The sequence below is a fragment of the Phalangium opilio genome, unplaced genomic scaffold, assembly GCF_054372755.1.
Source record: "Phalangium opilio isolate 3A_F unplaced genomic scaffold, DU_Popi_V2 ptg000014l_1, whole genome shotgun sequence".
Lineage (NCBI taxonomy): Eukaryota > Metazoa > Arthropoda > Arachnida > Opiliones > Phalangiidae > Phalangium > Phalangium opilio.
Window position 1 is genome coordinate 1596723 of NW_028324149.1, and position 18477 is coordinate 1615199.

An 18477-nucleotide genomic window follows, 5' to 3' on the forward strand; every position below is an offset into this window, starting at 1 on the left:
CCTACTCAAATTTAGGTCCGGGTAACTCGCGTCAATTCACTATTGGGTAGAGCGAGGTTCTAAAAATTATTAAAATAAATAAAAATGGCTAGGGATGTTTTTGGAGATAGGCTTAACCTAAAGAAATGCAGCTGTTTGAGGTTGCCAACTTGAATTAAATTTAATATAACTAATATGAAAATAATCATGCATTAATAATCTTAAGCACATTAGGCTTGATTTAAATTTTATACATCTTTGAAGCGCATTAGGCTTAAAGAAACACATACCCATTCAAAGCACATTAGGCTTGAATGTAAAATAAAATAAAATGAAGTAACTGCTTATTACTCTTAAATCAATATGCACCTGGGCTCATGGCCCTTAAAATAAAATAATAAAAGGTGCTTTACCAAGTGGGCTTAAGGCCCTTAAAGAAAAGAACATTTGGTTTGCATTAAAACAAAACCAATGCTTTGCCAAGTTACGACAATCGATTTAAATTTAAATATAATATCAAAAGTTCAACCTTACGGTTTTATATTGTTTATGGGCCAGGCTCTGGTTGACCCTGGTTGAATCTCGCGACGTAGCGGCTGTGACGTTTTCCGAGGCGGTAACCGGAACAGTAGTCGCGGGTACGCGCATTTTAGTATCTCGCTCCTCGCGTAGAGTCTCTTTTCTTTTTAGTCTAGCGAGATGATGAGAGAGCTTAACCCTTTTTTATATTAACTTCCCAGTCCGAGCGCGCTCGACATGGCTCTTCTCTTTTGTCGCGGGTCAAAAGCTCCCGAACTTCTTCTTCCAAGAAAGCACACCTCTGTCTTTCTTCTTCGGGTCCAGTCTCACCTTTTATGTCTCTGCCATCTTTTCTTAATCTTTCTCATTTCACCAATCACATTATCAACATTGATGACGTAGCAGAGCCTGGCCAATCGCGGTAGAGTTCAGTTGGCGGGAAAATATATCCCAATCTCACGCTCGTAAACCGCGTACAAAGTTAAAGTTTTTATCTTGGCAATAATCTTTTGTTGGCAACCTCAATGCTTGGTAAGGACATGTCAAAATCTGAGATGTACAGTATGGGCCTATAATTATAGGACGCGGTAGCCACAGACCACCGACGCCACTCTCTCTCTCTCCAATATAGAAGAGACGCGGAATATAGAGAAAGGGGGTGCTTTGACCATTTTAAAATAAATGTATTCGGGACATGTGAAAAGAAAAGGTCCGACTATGAGTCTCCTAAAGGATTAAGGTAAAAGCTACCAACGACTATTTCTTTTCAAGCAACGACTATTTCTTTTCAAGTTAGAATCTACAGATCAAAGGAAGCTCCGGACACAACCCCGACCTGCCCATCCCAACTAGGCGCCAACCCTTATCTCCTGCCATTATCACGTCCAGCATGACAAATGTATCAGTAGAAAAGGGTATAGCGTAGCTTTAAACTATTGAGTTTTATAATGGGGAACTTTCTAAACCTTTCAGTGTAACGAAATATTTAAGTTTGAATATAAATGTTTAGGTTCTTTGGAATGTTATTTAATTTTTGTTACAATTGCCCCCCGACTAATGTCGAAGTCCCGTGAGACCGAATACACCCTGTTCATACCCATAACATAAACTAAAATTATTCAACGTACTATTTACAAGAGCGCTCATTCGAAAAGTAAAAAAAATTGAAAAGTACTGCTATGTACAACCTAGGACACATGAAAAAAATACTGGTGAAAAGTAATTCTACCAGGCTAATAGGTATTAAAACGACATTAGCGTTTGACTTTCCCCGTTACCGGGTCGCGGGGACGCAAGGTGCGCCCACCAAAATTTGTTCGTGGTACCACATTAACTTTAGCACTGTTGTCCAAGTTATCTTGACTGTAATCATCAGCCTTTAAAATATGCTCCTTTCTTTCTTCAAAAGGTTTTAGCTGTGAGACGTGATATGTCCCGAACAACACCTTTTTTTCATCTAGGGTGGTAAGCCTATAAGTATAAGGGCTTAGCTTAGTGGAGATGCGAAAGGGGCCGTCAAAGCGGTCGGCTAACTTGGAAGAAAAATCATCGGCAGCTTTTGAAATAAAGTGAGTCTTTTTAAGCACAAGAGCGCCTTCCTCAAATTCCAATTGCCTATGGCGCCTATCGTAATAGGTCTTTTGCTTATTTTGGGCCATTTTAATGTTATTCTGAGCTTCCTCGACGGCTTTGTTTACCTTGTGGAAAACCCGTAGCCCATAACATTTTTGCGTTTCGTCTGATTGATAATCATCAGGATTTTTGGGCAAAATCGCACTAGCGACGGTTCTGATTTCCCGTCCGAACATTAGCATGGCGGGGCTAAAATTTGTAGACTCTTGGACCGAACTACGTATTGCCATCGCAAACTGCTGAAGGCATTGATCCCAATCCTTCTGATTATCATCAGTGAAAGATGCCAACATTGTACCAATAGTCCTGTTGGTTCTTTCTGTCGGGTTACTTTGCGGCGAATAAACGGACGTGAATCGCTGCTTTATGCCAAGAGTTTTTAAGACATTAGTCATAATCTTGGAGCAGAATTGTTTCCCGTTATCGGATACGACGCATGAGGGTAGACCGAAACGTGTGAATACGTCCTCGACTAAATGTCTAACAATAGGACCTGTAGTTGCTTTACGGAGGGGGAAAATCTCAACCCACTTCGTTAGGTGATCTGTAATAACCAGGATATATTTAAACCCACGCTTACTTCGCACGAAAGGACCCTTGATATCCATAGATATTACTTCCCAGGGCTCGGCGATTTCACTCGGTTTCATTAAACCGGCGGGTAATTGATTGGAGGGTTTGTTCTTCTGACAAATTTTGCAGCTTTTACAATATTTCATAACGTCACGCGTTAAACCATCCCAAGTAAACTGTCGTCTAATTCTATTAAGGGTTTTCTTTGTCCCAAAATGACCCGCAGAGGGTAAATCATGGCAAATATGCAAAATTTTAGTTTTTAGGGAATCGGGAACCAAAATTCTCAAACTATCCCATTCATCAGATGAGAGTTTCCTACAATCTTTGTATAAAATTTCATTCTGCACCTCACAATCAGGGGCTTCCTTTTCTACATAATCACGGATTGCTTTCTCAGTAGGTAAACAATCGTTTTCCAAAAAATCCTTTAATGGACCCAATTTTGGATCAGAATTCTGGGCCGATATAAGTTCCTGCGTGTCATAAATTATTTGCATTGTCGCCCCGGCAATAGCCGAGACTTTTCCTTTCGCGTACGAATCTTCTAAGTGCTCAATAGGTTGCACATTAGTGGGAGGTCCATCATCCTCATATATGCGCGAGAGCGCGTCTGCCACAGGGTTATCACGACCCGGAACATGAATTATATTGAATTCAAAGGCTTGCAGCCTAGTATTCCATCTCGAAAATTTTCCAGTGGGATCCGGGGCTTTATGCAACCAGCGGATCGCGCTATGGTCAGTGTAAACATCGAATTTTGTTCCTTCAACATAAGGTCGGAACTTCTCGACAGCAAAAACCACCCCCAAAACTTCTCTTTCCGTGGTCGAGTACTTGCGTTCGGCAGTGCTCAACGACTTACTCGCGTATTGAATAACATGACGTTTCCCGTCAATGATCTGTGACAAAACTGCACCCAGCCCCACGTTGGAGGCATCCGTATGGATAATAAAGGGGTAGTTGTAGTCAGGTGTGCTAAGAACAGGAGCTGAGCACAAATGATCTTTTAGTGTTTTAAACGCGACCTCTTGTTCGTCCGTCCAACGCCACGGGCTGTCTTTGTGTAACAGTGCATTGAGCGGACTCGCCACTCTCGAGAAGCCTTTAACAAATCGCCGATAGTATGAGGCCATACCTAGGAAGCGGCGGAGTTGTTTGACATTTTTAGGGGTAGGAAAGTTTTTCATTACTTCGGTTTTATCGGGGTCTACCATTAACCCCTCGTGAGTAACAATATGGCCTAATACCCTAGCTTCCTGCTTACAAAACTGTGTTTTGGAAGCTTTTATTGTGAGTCCCGCTTTCATAAGCCTGTCAAAGACTGTTTCGAGAGTTTTAAGGTGGGTGGTGAAATCTTGAGATGCGATGATCAAATCATCGAGATAAGCGCACACACCGGCAGTCGACAGGTCAAGAAATAAAGTGTTTACCATGCGCTGGAAAGTAGCGGGCGCGTTGGTAAGTCCAAACATAAGGACTTTAGGCCTAAATAAACCACGATGGCATACGAATGCTGCATAATCGCGGTGAGCTTCATGCAGGGGCACTTGCCAATAACCGCTTCTCATGTCAAGTGTAGTGATATAATTTGGTTTACTCATTGATTCTAAAATATCATCGATGCGAGGTAGTGGGTAGGCATCCCTTCTAGTAACTGAATTTACCCCTCTATAATCGGTACACAGTCGCCAATGGCTTTTGTCCCTCTTTTTCTCAAACCAGTCTTCCTTTTTCAGATCTAAGATATCGTCCTTTTTACCTACTAGTAAAACAGGGCTCGCCCATGGCCCACTACCCGGCTCGATAAGATCTTCTTCTAGCATTTCGTCTATAATACTATCAATGATTTCACGCTTAGCGGGTGAAAATCGGTACGGAGCTTTTGAAATCGGCAAACTGTCCCCCACATCAATATAATGCTCTATTATATTTGTACTACCTGGCTTGGTTGTAAATACATTTTGGTATTGGTATACTAGAGATTCCAAAGCTTTCCGTTTATCTTCATCTAAGGGGGCGTCAAACAGAGCCTGCTTTATTCCTTCCATGTCCACTATATTTTCTTCTTCTGAACTAACCTGGCTAACACGAGACTGCTCACAACCCCTAAGTAAAGGGATTGTATATGAAAAATTGTTTGGCCAACAATAGGAATTGGTGCCAAAGTCTATTTTCAGGCCAACGTGACCTAAGAAATCTCTACCTAAAATACATTGATAAGACATATTTGATACATATACAGCCTCGAATTCAACTTGTTTGCCCGGTAAACATATTGGAACCTTAACAGAACCTTCAGTGGGCAATAAACTATCATCTGTTTGACGTAATGCTATTTTGGGATCTCTAGTTTCAAATCCTTGGGATTCGAGGATAGGTTTTAAATCGCTATGAATTAATGTATTAGTGGACCCATTGTCTATAAGGGCTAAGCACGGGGTGGATCCAAGAAAAATGTTAAGAAAATCCTGATTTCCTACTTTTATCGTTTTGGTAGGGTTAATTATAGGGGTCCCCGTGTTGCCTTCGCTTTCTTTTATTGCGGAGTGTTGTTCGCGGGCTGGGCCACGGGTGCATTGGACCCGCCCGCCGCTTCGTTTCCCGCTGGGGGATTTCGCCGGCGCCTCTGTGGGCAGAACGGTCTGCAGAAGTAACTGCTTATTACTCTTAAATCAATATGCACCTGGGCTCATGGCCCTTAAAATAAAATAATAAAAGGTGCTTTACCAAGTGGGCTTAAGGCCCTTAAAGAAAAGAACATTTGGTTTGCATTAAAACAAAACCAATGCTTTGCCAAGTTACGACAATCGATTTAAATTTAAATATAATATCAAAAGTTCAACCTTACGGTTTTATATTGTTTATGGGCCAGGCTCTGGTTGACCCTGGTTGAATCTCGCGACGTAGCGGCTGTGACGTTTTCCGAGGCGGTAACCGGAACAGTAGTCGCGGGTACGCGCATTTTAGTATCTCGCTCCTCGCGTAGAGTCTCTTTTCTTTTTAGTCTAGCGAGATGATGAGAGAGCTTAACCCTTTTTTATATTAACTTCCCAGTCCGAGCGCGCTCGACATGGCTCTTCTCTTTTGTCGCGGGTCAAAAGCTCCCGAACTTCTTCTTCCAAGAAAGCACACCTCTGTCTTTCTTCTTCGGGTCCAGTCTCACCTTTTATGTCTCTGCCATCTTTTCTTAATCTTTCTCATTTCACCAATCACATTATCAACATTGATGACGTAGCAGAGCCTGGCCAATCGCGGTAGAGTTCAGTTGGCGGGAAAATATATCCCAATCTCACGCTCGTAAACCGCGTACAAAGTTAAAGTTTTTATCTTGGCAATAATCTTTTGTTGGCAACCTCAATGCTTGGTAAGGACATGTCAAAATCTGAGATGTACAGTATGGGCCTATAATTATAGGACGCGGTAGCCACAGACCACCGACGCCACTCTCTCTCTCTCCAATATAGAAGAGACGCGGAATATAGAGAAAGGGGGTGCTTTGACCATTTTAAAATAAATGTATTCGGGACATGTGAAAAGAAAAGGTCCGACTATGAGTCTCCTAAAGGATTAAGGTAAAAGCTACCAACGACTATTTCTTTTCAAGCAACGACTATTTCTTTTCAAGTTAGAATCTACAGATCAAAGGAAGCTCCGGACACAACCCCGACCTGCCCATCCCAACTAGGCGCCAACCCTTATCTCCTGCCATTATCACGTCCAGCATGACAAATGTATCAGTAGAAAAGGGTATAGCGTAGCTTTAAACTATTGAGTTTTATAATGGGGAACTTTCTAAACCTTTCAGTGTAACGAAATATTTAAGTTTGAATATAAATGTTTAGGTTCTTTGGAATGTTATTTAATTTTTGTTACAATTATAACCATAAGTTCGTAAGATATGTTACCACCATAAGTTTGTCACTGGTTACAAACTGAAGCTTGTCATGAAGTGACGTAGGTCATATTCGAGGTATAGCGATGCCTAGTGAGGCACTATCAAAGGCTTAGTACAGACTGAATAGGAAAGATGGAAATCCTGCAAAATTAACCACCGTAGTGTAGTCTGCAATTCTCGCTTGTCGTTCTCGAACTAGCTCGAGCTGTAAGTCTCTACCATTACGAACTTGTATAGGTAGTGTCATACTTATGGAACATATCATATCAATTGTAATTTTGAACTTTTCAGGCTTATTTGGAGAAGAAATTAGGCTTAGCAAACGCCCGTCTATTCTACAGTATGCATGATTTTAAAATAAATTCAGCATTCTGATAAAACTACTAAAGTTTGTGTCAATTCTGCTTGCGGGTAATACATTTTTGGAGCTTCAAACGAATGGCGTTAATTATAAATGAAAATTGGAGGGTTTTACTTAAGCCTTGGCCATTCGTTTTGCCGCTTTCATTCCAAAAAAAATCAACGGTTCGCTTCGTATATAGACCTAATTCTCGAGTTGCTTTGAACGAGTTATTCCCGCACGCGATTTTTCGTGGAAGCTTACTCGTTCACGCGAACGTATAAACCAACGCGTTCGGTGCTAAATAGTGAGATTTTTTTTATTTTTACCTTCTCTTTTGCTCCTTCTATTCTATATGGAATAATTAGAAAAGAAATGTTTATTTCCATTCCGACGTAGGCCTACGTCTTATTCTTAATTGAAAAATAAATTTCGATGGCTTCTGTACTACAGTTTAGAAAAGATCTGCCTCAGACCAACCTTTGTTATATTTAGAAATCGCGAAACTGCTGACGGAGAAATTGGTATAACATTTACTGAAAAAACAAAGAAGAAAAAATGCAAAAAAGAAAACCTCATCCGTTTTAGTTTTAGCAAGACCTCAAAAATATGTTTTATGTGAAAGGAAAAATGGGACTTGGAGGTTGGGATTTCTTATTCTTAATGCTGAGCTTAAGTTATTTTTCGTGCTAATTTTTTTACCACTTTTTCCAACTTAATGACTCTCGCTAACGAGGAATCTCTAATTACCGCCAATTTTTTTACGTAACCGCCTTAAAAGTAATCGATTATATTTGGGATGTAAGCTAGTAGCAACCCATTTTTGAAATTGGGGGGTTTACAACCATAGATATGTTAAATACAATATGTATCAAAATGAGTCATATTGGGGATAAAACTGCCGAGAGCCTATTGGAAAGAGTGGTTTGAGTTTGGACTTTTCTACGGTGTTGTTCCGTTAACGTATGTCCCTCGTAGTGAGTGGGACTTTTGTAGTTGCGCTTTGTTTTCCGGCTCTCCGTTTTCTACTGGGAATTTTATATACAACTAAAACTAGGTTTCGTTGAAAGATAGTGACACCTTGCTTTCGTTTATATTGACACGAGAAAGGTTAGAAAGTAGAATGAACTTTATAGCTCTAAAAGAGGACCGGAAAGAAAAGTCATTTTTGGCGTTCCAAGTAAAGTGAGCTTAGGAAAATGTTTACTTTATCCCAGTACTAATTAACCTTTAAACATTCGTTCTTTTTCCATTTTGTGGTGCTAAAGTCGAATTTAGAATGGCCTCGGAGGTGCTAAAGTTGAATTTAGAATGACCTTGGGGGTACTAAAGTCGAATTTAGAATGGCCTCGGAGGTGCTAAAGTTGAATTTAGAATGACCTTGGGGGTACTAAAGTTGAATTTAGAATGACCTTGGGGGTACTAAAGTCGAATTTAGAATGACCTTGGGGGTGCTAAAGTCGAATTTAGAATGACCTTGGGAGTGCTAAAGTCGAATTTAGAATGGCCTCGGAGGTGCTAAAGTTGAATTTAGAATAGCCTCGGAGGTGCTAAAGTTGAATTTAGAATAGCCTCGGAGGTGCTAAAGTTGAATTTAGAATGGCCTCGGAGGTGCTAAAATTGAATTTGGTATAGCCTCGGAGGTGCTAAAGTTGAATTTAGAATGGCCTCGGAGGTGCTAAAATTGAATTTGGTATAGCCTTGGGGGGGCTAAAGTCGAATTTAGAATGACCTTGGGATGCTAAAGGTAAATTTTGAATGACTTTGACATACTAGAATCACAATCTCCATATGCTCGCCCATACTGAGTTATTTTGTATCGACGAAGCGCTCTCCCAGTTTTCCCATCCCATAGGGTTTGTAAGATCCATGACACGAGACCCCTAGGCTCCGGAAGGCAGGCAGAAACATTGTATGGTATTAACTCTTTCCTTTTGGAACCTTTAAGACGCGTATGGATGGTTTTCTGCCCGAAAGAGAGACCGTAAACTGAGAGACAAACACAAATACTTTTGGCCTGGAAACGCCGGGAACTCGGCAGAAAGTGATCGGGTTTGCGTAGAGTCGGAATTGTTCCTTTGGGAGTCATTTTGCCGTAGTTCTAGCCACTTTCCAAGAATCTCTCATCCCTTATAGCGATAGCCCCTCCTTCTACATTTACTGCAATCCAACTCAAATAGCGAATGGAAAAGGCGCGCTCGCGCTTTCTGCTCCGGAAAACCCAATCTTTTCTAAGATAAAAGGCGCCTTTTCATACCAATTTTTTACACTCGCTTTTGAAACTCCAGCAATGACAATAAGAAATTCCTTGGTAACGCGCCTTTATTTGAATTCGAAGGAAGGAGGGTCAAGCTCGTAACGCTTATCCCAGAATTCCGGGGCTACTATCTTATCATAAGTATACTTATCAACCGATATAAGTCTCGGTAGTGACGTCTCAGCCATAAAATTAAACGGTTGTGATATTTTTTTATTATAAATTATGAATACGTTTCTATATTAAATAATCTATTAATATTAATTAAGGGAAGTTAGGCCTAATTGTAAAGCAAATGACGACTATGAAATTTTCCTATTTCATAATTCAATTGATCATGTTTATTTTTAATTCAAATATAATAGAAACCTTGACATAAGTTTACGATAATTCATTAATAAGTCTCCATAGTACAAAATTGTGCATAGAAAGTAATTTCTTATTCGCAATTGAAGACTTGCGTATTGTAATAAACGTACGCTCTTTTATATATATATTGGCTTCTCCCATATACTTCCAGTATAGTCCCTGCAGCGCCGCTTGGAAACCCATAAGACGATTGAAAATGGTTCTCGAACGTGTTCCGTTTTACTCATTTATTTGCCCTTGGGGATCTTCCATAAAATTTGATGTCTCACCTTCCTGTATGTTAAATCCCCCGTGACTTTTGTACTGGCCATACCTCGATGCTCAAATTCCCCTTAAAATTATATTATATTTATGTCTCAAGACACTCGAGGTATGTCTTAAAAGTCATATATAAAGTTTATTGTCCTTTGGGAATTTTCAAAATTCTCTTCTCTATATGCTTTTTGCGCTGTGATGTCAATTTGTTTTACTCCGTTTTATGCTATAGAAAAATCATTGGAAATTGGAAAGAATTTCCGCTTTTAATTTGACGCAAATACCATTGTGTGGGCATGGCCAACTAAGAATAGACTTAAATTGGTCGTGAAATTTCCATAGTCAATAGGGAGTTTGTTTTAACCGGTGTCGTTTTAGAAAAGTGTTGAATTTTTGCACAAATACAGATTTATGGGTATGGCCAACTTTAAAAAAGACTTAAAAAGTTCTCAGTGAAATTTAATAACACTCCGAGAGTGGTGTAAAAAATTGGGTATCTGATAGCGTAAGAATTGTAAATTAAATTAATATACGCGCTCGCTATCATGGTAAATAATTCTTTCTTACATTAATAAATAACCTCTTGACCCCGTTTAAACTATTAATAACTTGGTAGGTATATGCCATAGATTAATCTTTCATAAAAAAGAAAAGAAACATAACACAAATAATTTTTACTTTTTCGTTCCTAATTAGTAAAAAGAGGGAGCTGATCAAGCGCGCGCCAGTATTATCTCGCGTCGTGGAATAAATAAGTAATTAACTGGTAAAAAAGCGATCTTCCTTCCATATTAAACTCTTGGCTAAGCTAAGCCTTGTCTAGCGAGTACCACCCACCGCACCCACTGTAATTGTTCAAGGCGGAATGAATAGAGAGAAAAAATTGGACATAGTAAAGTATAATCAATCTAAATGAAAAGGGTTAATGAAGAGTTTTCTAGAAATAGGAAAAAAATATATTTGCTCTTTTTCCTTCCGCCATCTTGGGCTCTAGATAATACACCTTTTTTTTATTCCGAGTGCTAAAGTTATCTAGGCGAATTAAAGATGACTTCACGCGCTCCACCAGCTGACTTCTAATTCGCTAACGAAATTGGCTTCTGCTGCAAAGGCAAAATCCTCTATACCTACCTACCCTCACTACCGATTATTTTTTCGGATTTCGATTCAACGCGCGTTATTCTCAATGCAACTGACAAGGCTTAGTTAGGTTACGTGTTTAGAGGAAAGAGATATTCTAGGAAATTTTCTCTCTAGGCCATCTTAGATAGGATAAGAGTTAATTGCATGCATCTGACAAGGCTTAGGGGTGAATTTTCTTTTCGAAAGATAGGTTTGATTCTGGAGTGGTAAAATGCATAGAGAGGGCCTTTTCCCATGCATGGACGTAGCAATCCTGGTTTTTGGTTGGGAAGAAGCACCCTGGGACTTTTAAAGAGCTACAAATGACCCCTAAACTCTGCTACTCCAGAATCTAACTCTAATATTCCTCCAAGATTAAAGAAAATTAAGTTAGGCCTATTTTTATTGAATTAAGCAGACGACGTGAGGTTGTTGTGTAAAATTAGCTGAACTGACTACAAAAATGGACCTTTATACAAATATTTAATAACCAAGGGTTATCTATGAAAAAAAAATTGTTATAAATAGAATTTCGGTTAATATTTTTGACCAACAAAATAAATCCAACTCTCTTTAATCGATGTTAGGGCTAGCGGTTATAAAAAGAAGGGGCCCCCAACAATTTATAGGTTTAAAAGGATGGGCCCATGCCCCGCTTTTATTCCTAACCCCTTTCTATATAGCTTTATGACTGTCTTTCCTTTGTGAGGGCTAGATTTTTTATACCCATACTTATGTATATATATATATTTAGTTGGCTGAGGCTTAGCTGTGTTTGGCAATCAAGACTGTGAAAGAGGGGGCGGTGAGGGACGGAAGAGGGTCAGTAGGGTTCCGCACGCGCGCCTTGGCAAATAGAATAGAAAACCGAATTTTCCAAAAACTAAAATGGCCCGAGAGATTTAGGATTCGTGGTGTGATTTTTAATACAGTGGAATAGTAACCGTCCTTCTTCAATTTCCTGGTTTCTCCTAATAATTTCTGTTCCATGGGTGTTTGCGTATGAACTGGGAGGTTTTGTTCGCGGTTTAAGGTTTAATACTGTCAAAATTTGGAAGTATAATGGCTCGCTGTTTAGACCTACTGCTATTCTATATACTTATTAACTGTTTCTTCGCGTATACAGAAAGATTTTCTTTTTTTTTTTTTTGGAAAATGGGAGTCGAATAGAATCCAATTTCTTTTCCTATTTCAAGCTTCTAGGATTTTTTTATTTTAGTTTTTGAAGGCAAAATGTAGAGATCGGATACTTGAATATTTCGCAAAACTTTTATTTCAAACTTCGAAATTATTTATAGATTATCTCAAATATTTTACTTAAGATTCACTAATTTTTTTATATAATTTTCTGTGTAATAAATACCCTCTATAAATTCTCTAAATAACCTTTACAAATTTAGAGGGACCCCAAAAAAGTACTCGATCTCTCGGCATGAATCCGAAATCCAGTCTGGAAAGATAATATTCCTTTTATATATTTTCTACTCCTGTGGAATTTTCGGTCACGGCAAATATATTTTCACGTTTTTTTTTATATTTCATACATAAAATATATTTTTCTATTTGCTTTTCTCATAAACGTCTATTAAATCGAAATGAATCCCAAAGCATTTAGTAGAATAAATATTTTTTAGGAACGACACTTTAGCCTAGATTTTGAACCCCTTGGTTTTGGTATTTACTATTTTATTTATAGGTACCGTATTTCTTTTATTTGTCAGATAGAAAAAAAAATAACCGGGTATTTTTATGTCATTTCGTAAACGTGAGGGTAATTTTTGATTCGGTTTCACTTTTGAAATAAGGTCGAATGCCGGGTTATGTTTGTTCTGAAAACCTTTGTAAGCTGTATTCCCTTCCGAACAGTGATGCATTGCGGGTGAAACTCTTCTATAGGGGCTGGTAGAAAATACATGGGAGTGTTTCAGCCTAGATGTTGTCTTCCCTTTCAAAGTCTATAATTTTTATTTTTAGGCATTAGCAGAAGGGAATAAGAGAGAAGGGAGACATTAGAGCCTGCTTTGGTAACGAGAGTCCGACCAACCTCAAGAAAACCGCGAAAACTTTGCGCAAGTACACAGCTTTTAACCAATTTACTGCAAATATAGTTCTTTAAGTTCTCCGAGTCCGCGGTATCAGGCGGCCTATTTGTCTGCTAGATTTTCATTCTCCAAAGGCTTAGGGCTGTCGATGTTTCGTTCTTGTGTAATTATAACCTCAAGTATGTATTTTATTGAAACTAATTTGAATTTTTTAATATTAATTCAGAATAATTAGTTTTCATCTATTTATTACCTTCAAATTATCTGATTTTGGTATGTTCTCAATTCCCGTGTATCTAAATTAATTGCACAGCTTGATTTCGTTTATCAACATGAAATTCGGCCATTTTTATCTCCTTCAATGTAAAGTTGTAAACAAAACTACTTTTTATTCGTCAACCGAGACGTCACCTTCTTATCTGACGTCACAGCTAAGACAGAAATTAGATAGCCAATCAGCGAAGGGTAGTTGATTTGAGGTTGGTAAGACTGTTGTTACGAGTGTAAAGCATTATGGAGATATAAAGTGTGTCCCTTCTCTGTTATTCCCTTCTGGCATTAGTAGTTAAGTTTTTAATATTTAGGCTAAGGTTTGTTTGCTTTAGAAAATATTCCGACAAAAATTTGGCTTAACACTGTTAAATATTTTAGAATACGGAAGTAAACGGAAAAAGCAGTTTAAAAATTTAAAAATTTCCTTTCAAGTTTAAACTGAAATCTGTTCGAAAGTTAGATAAATTGCAGCGCTTAATCATCCAGGGTTTTCTGTTAAAAGTGGGAAAGATGAAAGAAAAATTTAAAATTCTGAGTATAAGAGCGCGAAACCTAGGACTATTTTTGTAGATAAGAAAAGCGAAGGGGCGCTCGCTAAAAGGTAAGAAAATATACCTTTTAGCCGAGCGAACCTTACCTTAGTCTCCCCCCCCCCTCCATCGCCTTGAACCCTTGCAGGTTTTCCCGCCTAAAAATGTTTTATGTATAAGTAACGTCAAGCTTCTCTAAGAGATTCTGCAGTTTATATATGTGAACACTTTCACGTTTAGGTAAATTTGTTCTCTAAGCCTCGGCCGGTTCTTACCTTGGGGTGAGCTAGGGGTCGCGGGGTATTCTATAACATACACGAGTGGTCAGAGAAATTATTCGCGCATCGATTTAGAACGCTCCCTCGGACCCAAAATCGAGCTCGCCTTTGGAATTCTTAATGCAAAAAGGTTGGCGAGTTAAGGTTTTCTAGCGACAAGCTCGTAAAGAAGTTAACTTCGCGCGTGTAGGCCATAGCTGTTGAAAACGCGTTTGGAAGGTTTTGTTTGTATAGGTCATTCATTGGGTTTTGACTGAAAAACGTGTAATTCTTGAGGGAACTTGTAGGGACGATGTTAAGCCTAATTTGAAAATGAAACTTGATAAGCACGTGTGAATTTTCTCGCGCCAAATTTACTTGAAAGATCTTATACGTCATACGCTAGAAGTTTTCGTATACACTGTTGTCACAGGTAACGTTATAGTCTTGGAACTTAAAAAGGAAAGGGTCCTACTGCAAATACTTTCAGTTTATTTGTCTTTGCAGACACGGTCAGTTCTTTTTCTTTTCGAGAAAATAATAGCTCAGTTGGCCAATATCTAGGGTATTTTTTGGCGGGAAAGTACATGGCGGTATTATGTTTACATTACGGTCTACGCCCTTTTTTTCTTCTCGTTTTTGTTTGGGATATAATATAAAAGCGTTTCTTATCTGAGAAAAGAGAGGCGACGTTTCTCTAGGGGACAATTTCGAGGTCCTCGTCCGTGACATACCACCGGAATTTATGGAGGGTTATTAAGACCCGTATATGTACGCGGTCCTCGCGCACCCAACGATGTCACCATTGCCACGTGATATTATGCGTAGAAAAGAGAAAAAAAGGTTAGGCCAAGTATTATTAACTTCGGATAAAATTACTTCTGATGATAAGAAAATTCAAATAAGAGTGGGATTACACTAATTACCAGTAGTTCATTGTTTAAATTTTTGGGAAAATTTTAATTTATAGTATAAACATTCAGGGTGTTTTAAAAATGGTGGTTGGGCCGAAGTACAGCGGTTCTATTACTTATTTTGAGTCGAAAATATTCTAAGAAATTTCCCTTGGAGAATTTAGGGATGACCCCTCAATTAAATTAGCCTTTTTTCATTCAGTTTCTTACCTAAATTTAAGGGGTAATCCGTAAAACACCCTAATCATAAAACAGTCCACTCTGCGTGTTTATTCAGGATGAGAAACTTATTAAATTAATCTTTACTTTTAATTATTAGATGTTAAAGTTGGGGGAGGGGGTATATATTGGATCGGATTTCATTTTCTCTTTACCTTTAGCGTATAGGATAATATTTTATTAAAACTAAGCTCTTTTGGTAATTAAAAGAAGTATTACTTGGGTCCCCGCGGTCGCGCATGTCGGAACCAGCGCTTTTTATAAGGGTACTTTTGCATTTTTAATGTATTAATCGACCTTTGTAAGTATAGACCTTTTTCATAGAAGTTTATAAGATATGTTCCATAAGTATGACACTACCTATACTTCGTAATGCTATAGAGACTTACATGCTCGAGCTAGTTCGAGAACGACAAGCGAGAATTGACTACACTCGGTGGTTAATTTTGCAGTCTGAACTAAGCTTTTGACAGCAGCGCATCACCAGGCGTCGCTTTACCTCGAATCTATGACCTACCTCCCTCACTTCATGACAATCTCCAGTTTGTAGCCAGTGACAAACTTATGGAACATATCTTATGAACTTATGTGTATACGTAACACGCTAACGATTATAGTTCGAATTATCTCCTTTCAACGAAAAAGGTACTGCAAAAAGGCGGGATAAAAATTGCGCCTAAACGATAATATTAAAACTGTCCTTTCATTATTTCTTTTTTCTCATTTAAATTTTATTGCATAAATTAAAGTTTATTGAAGCGATCGTGTTTGTATAATGGGGAGTTTGTTTTTCTTTTCCAACGCGTATTTTTTCCTAGGTTAACGATATTTTAATAGGATGATTAAAAATAAGTTTAAAAATTAATTTATTTTCAAGCCTGTAATATGCTAAATTAAATTTTGCATAATGAGGGATTTCCAACATAGATATCTTAAATAATAAAACCCATTCCACCTCGTCATCTAGCTCTTCAAACAAATCTAATTTAGTTATTACAGTTGACGTTGCTATACGGGAAAACCATTAATATAGACTTATAATCATAAGCTTATGATAAAATAAATATTTGCCTTGTAAATAAGTGAACGCTAGTCTGAGCAATTTCATGGTACATTTTTTTTCTTTAATTTTAATTTTCAATTTTTTTTGTCGACAATGAAAATACATTTCCATAATAATCAATGAGCATCCCTAAAAAAAATTAAAATGTCTTTAGTTTCTTCGCTAAATTTGATTTTTAATTTTTCCTCCATTAATAATTAACAACTTAATTAATAATTAATAATAATATATGTATTTATACTTTATTACATCTACTTCTAAAGGAAATGATTGCTCCAAAAAATGGGGTCAGAGTTCATTCGACTGGAAGAATATATATATATAGTTTATTTGAAACAATTCCAGATAACTTCCGACACTTTCTTATATTGTTTTTATTTTTTTTTTCTCGAGCACGGAATTGGATTTGTATCGAATACCAATCATATTTGACCTCTGAACTTAGTTATATCATTTTATTACCTCCTCAATTTTGACGAAGGAGATGCAAAAATTTTCATACCAAAAAATTATACAAAAATTTTCGTCGTCATATATATTTATTTATACACATATATATTATATATTTTTAATCATAGCGAGCGGGTGTTGATGTTAATTTTATCGAGAAGTGGTATTTGTTTTTTGGGGTTTTTTTTAAGTACCTACTTACTTATTTTAAAGGAAGGGTCATATGAGTTATTTTTCAAATGAAAATATAAATAATTCCAGAAGGGAATAAGAGAGAAGGGAGACATTAGAGCCTGCTTTGGTAACGAGAGTCCGACCAACCTCAAGAAAACCGCGAAAACTTTGCGCAAGTACACAGCTTTTAACCAATTTACTGCAAATATAGTTCTTTAAGTTCTCCGAGTCCGCGGTATCAGGCGGCCTATTTGTCTGCTAGATTTTCATTCTCCAAAGGCTTAGGGCTGTCGATGTTTCGTTCTTGTGTAATTATAACCTCAAGTATGTATTTTATTGAAACTAATTTGAATTTTTTAATATTAATTCAGAATAATTAGTTTTCATCTATTTATTACCTTCAAATTATCTGATTTTGGTATGTTCTCAATTCCCGTGTATCTAAATTAATTGCACAGCTTGATTTCGTTTATCAACATGAAATTCGGCCATTTTTATCTCCTTCAATGTAAAGTTGTAAACAAAACTACTTTTTATTCGTCAACCGAGACGTCACCTTCTTATCTGACGTCACAGCTAAGACAGAAATTAGATAGCCAATCAGCGAAGGGTAGTTGATTTGAGGTTGGTAAGACTGTTGTTACGAGTGTAAAGCATTATGGAGATATAAAGTGTGTCCCTTCTCTGTTATTCCCTTCTGATAATTCCTAACCCTAGGCGTAGTATGTTTCAAAAAGAAAATTCTAAACTGAAGTTTTCGGACTGTGTAATTCGGACCACTTTGTTTAAATTTAACATGAACACTGGCTCGCGCGTTAAATACGGTGAGCTCGAGGTATGTTACAAACGGCTTCGTAGAACCCAAAAAGAAGAAATTCTCGACTTGAAATAAAATCGGTGATATTAGAATTTTATTGTTTTTATCTTTACTCTTTCTTTTTCCAAGTTTGGAAAGAAAATTCACAAATATGTTCAAATCAGTATTGCTTTTTTTCCTCTTCTTCTTCTTCTTCTTCTTCAGAAATTTTATTCTATATTCTATGTAGCCCACTTCTTCACATTCTTAAGAATATACTGTCTAAGAATGTCCCGAATAAAGGCCCTGTAAATCACGTTTTGAGTTGAATCTCAAAAGTTATACTTCAGTATATACCATTCGAAGGCGCGAACTTATTGTATATTGTGTCCCTTTTTCCTGCCCTATTTCTTAGTATATTCTTAACATTCAAAATCATTCACACTTCAATCGTTGGTCCTGGTTGATTCTTATCTGTCTTTTAGATTTTTACGACGTCGAACGCGTCAACACGTAAAATATAAATTCACGTGTTTTTCTTGAGAAATATTTTTATACGCCATTCACGGTGGGTGAGGGGGGAAAAGGTTAAAGTTCACTGGTCACGTGGGTTGGGGTTCACGAATGGCTATAGAGATTGTCGGTGGCGTGACAAACCGTGTTTATCCTTCGTGAGAGAAACACGACGAGAAACGTGGTGAAAATTACCAGCGAAAAATTTGATTTGGTGGTTCTGGGTGTACTTGAGTTTGGTGAACTTCGAACTGCTTTGGGTTGGGATTTTTAAAGTAAAAAAAAATAGAGGAAATGATCTA

At 37.7% G+C, this 18477-nt stretch overlaps 1 protein-coding gene and 1 long non-coding RNA gene across 4 annotated transcripts in view; one reads left to right on the forward strand and one right to left on the reverse strand.

Moving 5' to 3' along the window:
- The window catches only part of LOC149705009 (uncharacterized), a 59720-nt gene that overhangs the window by 33330 nt on the left and 7913 nt on the right, over window positions 1–18477 (forward strand). The gene's annotated exons all lie outside the window — the stretch shown is intronic.
- LOC149705010 (uncharacterized) overlaps window positions 16308–18477 on the reverse strand; it is a 43835-nt gene continuing 41665 nt past the window's right edge. Inside the window, exons 8-9 of one of the 3 annotated variants that reach the window (XR_016381491.1) lie at window positions 17265–18429; window positions 16308–17208 (exon numbers count right to left, since the gene is read on the reverse strand). Coding sequence is in view for 2 of the 3 variants with exons in the window: in XM_089865164.1 (XP_089721290.1) it covers window positions 18281–18429 (149 nt within the window). In the remaining variant the exon portion in view is untranslated. Of the gene's footprint in view, window positions 18430–18477 lie in introns of all 3 variants that reach the window. The other 2 variants (XM_089865165.1, XM_089865164.1) reach the window with 2 other exon arrangements.